The 9,548-nt window shown below is 40.3% G+C and overlaps 1 protein-coding gene across 10 annotated transcripts in view; it reads right to left on the reverse strand.

Annotated features, from left to right (window-relative positions):
* The window catches only part of ablim2 (actin binding LIM protein family, member 2), a 95,993-nt gene that overhangs the window by 19,369 nt on the left and 67,076 nt on the right, over positions 1 to 9,548 (reverse strand). For 6 of the 10 annotated variants that reach the window (XM_047817422.1, XM_047817423.1, XM_047817426.1 and 3 more), the window contains 3 exons: positions 8,979 to 9,096; positions 7,306 to 7,506; positions 2,479 to 2,580 (listed from right to left, as the gene is read on the reverse strand). In XM_047817422.1, the coding sequence (XP_047673378.1) occupies positions 2,479 to 2,580; positions 7,306 to 7,506; positions 8,979 to 9,096 (421 nt within the window). The remainder of the gene's footprint in view (positions 1 to 2,478; positions 2,581 to 7,305; positions 7,507 to 8,978; positions 9,097 to 9,548) is intronic. The other 4 variants (XM_047817428.1, XM_047817430.1, XM_047817427.1 and 1 more) reach the window with 1 other exon arrangement.

A 9,548-nucleotide genomic window follows, 5' to 3' on the forward strand; every position in this document is an offset into this window, starting at 1 on the left:
CCTCAAAGGCCAGAGGATAAATGAGACGGTGAAACGGAGCTGGCGTTTAATCCTTTAATAATTGACGCAGCATGTCGGTCTCTTTGGTCCATTTCATCTTAAAACCTCACTTTACTTACAGCTCCACTGCTTCCAAACAACTTGAGAGCGTTTCAGGAGAAATGATTCATTTTTAACAGGACACACACACATACGCTGTGTGTGTGTGTGTGTGAGTGTGTGTGTGTGTGTTGTTTCAGCATCTGCCTGCGCTGGAAACAAAAGACATCATAAAAAAAAATGTAAAAATTGGGGAAAAACTACAACAGAACAAAACCACATGGACCCGGCGGTTCGTTTCCTCGGTAACAGTGACGGTTACGCGCCTTCGTGCTGCTCAGAGCAGTAAATACAACCATAAATGAGAAATATATTAGGGCTCGGACTTCAAACGCAGCTTACGAGCGCGCTTCTCCTCATGAGACGCCCGTAAGACCGCTCTGTCCAGACTACGATCTAAACGCAGCTATAAACCCACGATACCTCACTTTTTCCCCCCAACTTTTAACATAATACAGCCACAAAAACAACTGACAAAAAAAAATTCTGAAAGGTTATGCCAACTGGTTGCATAAGTATGTACACCCCTTGGTGTAATCTTACTTGTCCGTATAAAATTGCTCCACATTTCCACAGGTCTACGACAGGATTAGAGGTCTTCTAAAAAAGACCCGACCCGAGACAAACCTGAAAAAATTATACCCGAGTCCGAACCAACATTTATTTTAACCCGACTGGACCCGAATGTTACTTTAGTGTAACCGCTACAGCGTGGATTCAAAATTGATTGACAGGTCTGTTTCAACGAAAATTAGCTTACCGCCAGCCGCACGTCGCCAGCCACACGATGTCGCGAGTGGTCTTGGCAAACAGAGGAGAGGTTGGAAAAGGACTCGAGTCGACGCACACACACGAGATACAGTAGTTCAGGTCTTCTCGGGGTCCGTTCGGTAAAAACACATTCATTTTAAATTACCCGAGACCCGACGCCGCTATTATTATACCCGACCCGTGTCCGAGACACACGTGAAACTTTTAGACCCGAACCCGCTCGTGTCTCGGGTCGGACCTCGGGTTTTCGGATCTAAGTGGACCCGTGAAGACCTCTAATTCAGGTCTCAATCGGATTCAATCAGATGCCTGCAGCTTTATTGCCACAAAAGATCTACTGAGTTTTCTATGATTCCCTCTGTCCTGCTACCCTGAATAGAGCATCATCTCCAGCAGAACAGAAGCACATCTACAGCATGATGCTCCCACCACCATGCTTCACTGTGGATATGCTGTTCTCTGGGTGATGATTCCAAGTATATCTTTCTTTATATAATTATTTAAAAGTTTATATCTTAGTCTCGGCAGAACGTAACACATTTTGTCACATGGTCTGGAGAGTTAGTCGAACTTAGTTGAAAACATGAAGAATACGAGAGATCGGTTCTCATAAGATGTCTCAGCAGCCTCATTGCTAAGCTTTCGTCTCGTCTTTTTACACACATCGGAGGGACGTCCTGTTCTTAAGGATGCCACCGTGAGGGTCCGTTTTCCCTGTGTTAATGAGCTACAGGTGAGGCAGACCAGTTCTCCAGCCATCACATGAAAACATGAAGAAAATCCTACACATTATTTGATAATTGTGATTGGTTCCTTCTCAGCATAGTCACATACCCTATTATAAAAGGGTGTACATACTTATGCAACCAGGTTATTCTAAACTTTTTTGCTTTCATCACAAAATCATCAACACCATCAGAATCTAGATCACATTAACGGTGGAAAATATATTCTTCTGATATGGTTCTTGATCACACCTCCAGGGTTGGGGGTTCGATTCCCGCCTCCGCCTTGTGTGTGTGGAGTTTGCATGTTCTCCCCGTGCCTCGGGGGTTTCCTCCGGGTACTCCGGTTTCCTCCCCCGGTCCAAATACATGCATGGTAGGTTGATTGATAGGATCTCTGGAAAATTGTCCGTAGTGTGTGAGTGTGTGAGTGAATGAGAGTGTGTGTGTGTGTGTGTGTGTGTGCCCTGTGATGCGTTGGCACTCCGTCCAGGGTGTATTAGATAAAAAAAAGAAAAAAAAAAAGAAAAGAAAAACAAAGGGAAAAGATTGAAAATTTGTACTTATTGTAATTTACAAAGCAATTAAACACTATATTTAATAAATAAATAAATAATGCTGTGATGATTATGGGGCTTTTCTCACATGAGATCGTAATCCTGGGACTAAATGCAATCCTGGGATTTTTATTTCTGATGTTTCACACTGTAACTAAACTCTGACACTGGAGACTCCTTAAAAGTTTGCGTATAAAATGTAATAAAATCAGAATCCTAAGTGTTAGAAAACATCTGTTCAGATTATTGATAAAAGAAAGTAAGCTGTTATTAGAATTATTACATACGGTGTGACCATAACGAGAACAGGAAGTGATGCAACCTACCTGGGATGTGGAAATGCTTAGGTGCAGCCACGTAGGAGGAGGACGGAGATTTGCCGTCGGAGTAGGTGGAGAGGCTCGGGGTACTACGACCACTTTCGCTACCTCCAAAGGGGGCAGGCAGGTGAGGGCAGATAAACACACACGGGGGGGGGGGGGGGGGGATGCGAGAGAGCAGAGTTACGTTGTGTCGCTTCATAACGTTTAAAACATTGACACAGTCGCACCTCATGACGCAACCCGCTAAAGCTAAAGCACCTGAGGGCCAAACCAGAGCAATAAATACAAAACTAAACGATTTAACTTCAAGAATTCCAATTTTATTTTAATCCACAAGAATTTAGAAGGCCAAGTCCATTTTTTGACTCGGATCAAAACACGGATGGTTTGTTTCCCAGCCCTGCTTTAGAAGCTTCAGGGATTAGTCACAGAGAGACGTTTATAAACCCCCTGTGACCACAGACTAGAGGAATGCAGTGTGTTGTTAGCTTTAGCAGGCTGGATCATGAGGTCATGAGGAAGGAAGCGATTTTTAGAAAGAAAAGAAGAGCAGAAAAACAAGAAAGAGAGAGAAAGACAGGAAGAGAGAGAGAGAGAGAGAGAGAGAGAGAGAGAGACAGAGACAGACAGACAGAGAGAGAGAGAGAGAGAGAGAGAGAGAGAGAGACAGAGACAGAGAGAGAGACAGAGAGAGAGACAGGAAGGGAGACAGAGAGACAGAGAGACAGAGAGAGAGGGAGAGAGAGAGAGAGAGAGAGACAGAGAGACAGAAAGAGAGACAGATAGAGAGATAGAGATAGAGAGAGAGAGAGAGGAGATAGATAGAGAGAAGATAGACAGAGAGACGAGAGATATATAGCGATAAGATACATATATACATGATAGCAATAGATAGTATAGAACAGATACGAGAGCTATAGTGAGACAGAGAGAGATAGACGTAATATATAGAGAGAGAGAGAGATATAGAGAGAGATTAGATATAGAAGATATAGAACAGAGACAGGGATAGAGATATTAAATATATATGAAGATAGATAGAGTATAGACAGAAGATATATAGAGGAGTAGATATGATATAGGAGCTAGAGAGAGAGAGAGAGAGAGGTGTGTATATACAATACTGTTTGTAATAGCATGTGGATCTTGGCTTTAAAGAGTTGGCTCACTTTCACTGTCTCTCTCTCTCACACACACACACACACACACACACACACACACACACACACACACACACACACACAGATAATAAACACTTCTGCACCGCACACACATGCACAACATGAAGAATGCTGTTAGTAAAAGGACGGTCGATATCATCGTCCTCCAAATTCAGGAGATAAAATCAGACCTTTATTTGTCTTAAATAGTTGAATCCATGGTTCCATGATGACTCCTGATGACTAGAGTAATTCAGCTGGTCAAGAAGGAAGGAATCCTATAAAAGTGCAGCACGGCGGTGGAAGCATTGCGACCTGCAGCTGCTTTTACATGCACATAACAGGAGCATTAAATCGGTCCAGAAACTGAATCCGGAGATAAGAAGCCAAAGCAGCAGAAGAACACAACTAGTCCTCGAATGCACTAGATCATGATTCGTGTCCAAGTGCTAATTCAAATGAGTGTAAAGTCTGCAATGAGCTCAGAAATAACTCTGACCTGTGAGTTCCTCAGGAGCTCTTGGTTGCTTAATTCAACCGGACTGCAAACCGTTCTAAACAACAAGCCGAAACAAACCGAACGGTCCACAGAGTGAACCTTGAGGTACACCTACAATCCCACAGAACCGAATTACACTAATAAGACATGTCATATAATTATAATATATAGTTATAAACATTATTTCCTTTCCAATGTCACCTAAATGAGGATGAGGTTCCCTTCACTCAACGTTCCTCTCAAGGTTTCTTCATCATATCAGTGTTTTTCCTCACCATCTTCACCTCAGGCTTGATCATTTACATTTACATTTACAGCATTTAGCAGACACTCATCCAGAGTGACTCACATTGTCTTATTTCAGTTTATACACCTGAGCAATTGAGGGTTAAGGGCCTTGCTCAGGGTCCCTGCAATGGCAACTTGATGGCAACCTGGGATTCGAACCAATGACCTTCCGATCAGTAGTCGATAGTCGAACACCTTAACCACTGAGCTACCACATCCCACTGATCATTAAGGATAAAGGTTAGAGATAAATAGCCATTCATTTTTAATCTTTAACATTATTTATGTTTCTATTCTACTGTAAATCTGCTTCGGGACAACGTCCATCGTTAAAAGCGCTAGACAAATAAAATGAATTAAAACGGCTGAATTAAATCCTGCAGAATGAATGGCATTTTAATTCATTTTATTTGTCTTGAGCTTTTCTGACCCTTATTTCTCTCGACAGAAACAAACAAAACCGAACCGCAGTGTTCCTCGTAACCACCGAGTACCTGCCAAGATTTTGTCATTTGTGGTGTCTGGATACTTTTTTTAAAGACTTTTTTCTTTGTTATGTTTTTTCTTTTTTCTTTGTTAATGTTTCCGTGCAGCTGATTTTTTCCCCCTTACTGTCGACCACAAAGCTAAGCTAATGGACTCAAAACATTCTTCATCCATCGTGTCTTTTAAGCCTGAACATCGGGACGCTGCTAATCCGTGATTGGTCGCAATGTAGAAAGGGGCGGGGCTTAAAAGCTTAATATAATTTCAGGAGATTATTTCTGATTCATGTCTCGATTGATTTAATGAGAGAAAAAGTGTTAAAAATCACGCTAACTCTTTTTTGGCTTATGAGTCTTACTTTTTTGTCATAGTTTGAAGTTCAAAGTCAAAAGATCTTCTGTGTGTTAATTCAAAGTGGATATACAATATTCCCTGGAAGTATATTTGAGAGGGGCACGGTGGTTCGATTCAGTACTCGGGGGTTTCCTCCGGGTACTCCGGTTTCCTCCCCCAGTCCAAAGACATGCATGGTAGGTTGATTGGCATCTCTGGAAAATTGTCTGTAGTGTGGGTGTGTGAGTGAATGAGAGTGTGTGTGTGCCCTGTGATGGGTTGGCACTCCGTCCAGGGTGTACAGGCACAGGCTCCCCGTGACCCGAGAAGTTCGGATAAGCGGTAGAAGATGAATGAATGAATGAATGAATGAATGAAGTATCTGAATATTTATTTCCTTCACTGTACAGTATAGCATGTGCATGAATAAATGTGAATAAATCTGATCTGAACTCCAGTCCCTACTGAACAGCAAGTTAGCCCAAGTGGCTCCAAGCCCAATAAATGTTCTAAAGTCCAGAGCTCAATTCACAGCGAGACCTGAATAATCCCTTTCCCAAATCTGTAGACAAGCGACGGTTACAGCACGAGACACACCTATTTAACCGAGAAAGAGTCTGACATGTCCGATTAGAGATTAGACAAAACACGTCAGTTAGCGACGAAGCGACAACACGAATTAAAGTGCAGGTAAAGTATGTTCACACATCAGGTGCAAATCCGACAACACTGACAAGCACAGGTATAGCAGCACAATCGTATCGTGACACATGACACGTCGGTGTGTGTTTTCACATTTTGGATCATTCTAAATGCAGCCTGTGTACTCAACACAACACAACACACCGTATAACACACACACACACACATTACTACCATGCAACATCACACTTGTGCATGATGGTGAACAGTCTGTACACACACCAGATCTGCCAACCCTGAAGAGTAAAAGAGAAAAAACTAACAATCTCAATCACGACTCGGAAAAAGTTTGTGCTGTCGATCACAAAAAACAGGTCGACAAAGACAGGCGTCAGAGAAAAAACTGCGTTCTGATCACCGTTATCACTAAAAATGGTTCGGTGGCTAAAAATATTCGATCATGACTAATCTGTCTGATCTAAAGTGAGTCAGGACTCTGTCGTACTTTCGGTGTGTTTTAGACGTGTGTTTGTCCCTCTGTTTATAATCCTACACTGGATTTTAGTGTTGAAGAGAAATCTGAGCTGCTTTTTAGATGAACAAACACTCGGAGCTTCTCAGAGAGCAGAACTGGGTTTGATATCAACATTTACTCTGAAGATACAAACATCTGTGTGGAGAAAAACTTTTCTATAAATCTGTCACCTCTAGTATTGTAGAGAAAAACAGGAATAGTGATGAAACTCTACAAAGTCCTGAGTGTTTACTTTCATATGAGCTCCATATTAACACCACAGTGGAGTGAGACGTGAGGAAGATGTTCAACCAACTACATGAACACAATGCGAACAGGAGGAAACTCTGTTTTTAGTTAATGGTCTTCTAAGCATGGACATCGAGACATGATGAGGTCAAAAGACCCGATCGTCTCATCTGAGAGAAAAAAAAAAGAAAATAGAAGATGTGTAATCACTTACAATATCAGCGCGGTTAAGGTTGGCAGGTCCGAGACACGATATCAACAAGCAGAAACAAACCGAACGGTCCACGGAGTGAACCTTGAGGTACACCTACAATCCCACAGGACTCGGTTACACTAATAAGACATGAAAGGACCGAAAGATCCAGAGATTTACCATAAGGAGGCAAATTGAGATGTAGGTCTGTCCTACGTCTAGTTAAAGACTCCCAGTCTTGTCTGAATTGTGTCTCATTTCCTGTTTAGGGAAGGCGGGCGAAGGACAAGGTAAGTAGTATGTGTAGAATCTCAGTTTGTGTGTGTGTTTTAAACAAATACAGCAGTGATATTTGACACTCATTAGTGTTCAGCAGTGAGAGCACATACGAATACATGCATGGCGTGACATTAGTCAGTTTTAGCGAGCGCACGAGCGCACAAGGCCTGCAGGATGAGCCGTGTACCTCTGAAGTATGGGATATAGTTGTGTTGTTGGAGCATGGCCAGGGTGGTGGGGTTCAGGAAAGGAGTCTGTGGGGTATTTCTACCTCCACTACTGCAGTACAAGGGCAGAGAGGAGGAGTCTCTGGGAATACCCTGGCCGGAATATCGACCAACCCTGGAGTTCCCAGGTTGGGGAGTGAACCTAGGGGTCTCATATCGTTCTGAGTCCAGACAGGAGGAAGGAAATGCATCAGTGTGTTTTACCATGTGTGATTATATATATATATATGATGTGTATTTGGGCTACGTTCACATAAGCACATTAAGGTGACGCAAAACTTGTTTTCCTCTTTTACACCTGAGCTACTTTCAGATCTGAACCCGGATCTGATCCTGTAGCTGCTACATGGTCATGTGACATGCATTAAAACGCTCAGATGGGAACACATGTGTCTTTATACCTTTGGGTCTGTTTCAAACCCTGGGGTTCTGAAATTGGCCATATGTTCTCTTCCCAAAAAAAAGGCTTCCATGTGGACTTCTTAGAGAGTGATGAATTTAAGTTTTTATATTAAAACTCTTCTAGAATTATGTAAACAAGTACGAAAAGTGAAATGGGTGCCATTACTTTCGGAGTTTTATCTAACGCCGGGAGGTGTTTTGAAATGACTCATTGCTGAATGTCAAACTGGTGAAATCATTCGAACATTTCGGTCAGAGGAAGTTTTACTGTTATCTGAACTGCAGACAGTTTACTCAGAACACAATGATGTGGTTTATAATAAATATATACTGTGTTTAAACTGGCTGCATTTTCTGTCTACGTTTATTATTAATGATCTTAAAAATAATAAAAAAGAGAAAGAAAGAAAAAGAAAGAAAGAAAGAAAGAAAGAAAGAAAGAAAGAAAGAAAGAAAGAAAGAAAGAAAGAAAGAAAGAAAGAAAGAAAAATGGACAAAAGAAATAAATACAGAAATAAATAAAGAAATAAATCTATGGACATGTTTAAAATAAATCTACACTGGGTTTCAGTTTGCTAAAGTGTTTTGTTTAAATGTGTAAATAATATTAATAATAATAATAATCATAATTATAATACCTATAATAATAAAAATAACAATAAAATAAATAAATAATAAAAATAACAATAAATAAGTTATTATTAATAATAATAATAAGAAGAAGAAGAACAAAATAATAATAACAACAACAACAACAACAACAACAATAATAATAATAATAATAATAATAAGAGTAATAAGAATAATAAGAATAATAATAAATGGCTGTAAAGAGAAGTGTGGACTCTGAGATCCTCACTGGATTATTTCCGTTAAACTCTGGATGTAAATTAAGGCTCAATTTGGCTTCCTATATAAAGGAAGTGCGGGAGATGTTTAAAGCTGAGGACAGATCTGTTCCCTGTCAGAGAGCACCAGAGGACATCGGTGTGTGGACAATGATGGAAAGATCTCACTGAGGAACTTTTACTCAGTGGTGAAAGAAAGGACAGTCTGAACTGAACACGATGATGAAGAGCCTTAAGGCTGAGCTGTGACCTGAGCGTGAAGGTAGCCTTGTGTTTACCACGTATGTGAAAAGAAAAGTAACACTGACACATAAGGTTCCTATAGAGAGGTAAAGGTCATAAAAAACATGTGACGAGGAAATAAAGAGAAATAAATAAAGTACCTTGTCTGCTGTAGGTTTGAGGCGAGCGGGACGGCGTGTAGCGACCGTAACCACCCAGAGAACTGTTCGAGCTGGGGCTGGAGGGCCGTCGCTGACGCGGTGATTTATCCCCATCACCCTAAAGATAAAAGAAAGAAAGAAAGAAAGAAAGAAAGAAAGAAAGAAAGAAAGAAAGAAAGACAGAAAGAAAGAAAGAAAGAAAGAAAGAAAGAAAGAAAGAAAGAAAATGAATAAAAGAATGAAAGAAAAAGAGAGAAAACATGGAGAACAGAAATAAAGAAATAAAGAAATAACAGAAAGAAAGAAAGAAAGAAAGAAAGAAAGAAAGAAAGAAAGAAAGAAAATGAAGAAAAGAAAGAAAAAAAGAAAGAAAGAAAGAAAGAAAGAAAGAAAGAAAGAAAGAAAGAAAGAAAGAAAGAAAGATGGAGAACAGAAATAAAGAAATAAAAGAAATAAAAGAAAGAAAGAAAGAAAAATGGAGAAAAGAAAGAAAGAAATAAAAGAAAGAAAGGAAGGAAGAAAGAAAAATAAATTGATAAGAAAAAAGAAAGAAAGAAAGAAAGAAAGAAA

The sequence above is a fragment of the Tachysurus fulvidraco genome, chromosome 8 (assembly GCF_022655615.1).
Source record: "Tachysurus fulvidraco isolate hzauxx_2018 chromosome 8, HZAU_PFXX_2.0, whole genome shotgun sequence".
In the NCBI taxonomy this organism is placed as follows: Eukaryota; Metazoa; Chordata; class Actinopteri; order Siluriformes; family Bagridae; genus Tachysurus; species Tachysurus fulvidraco.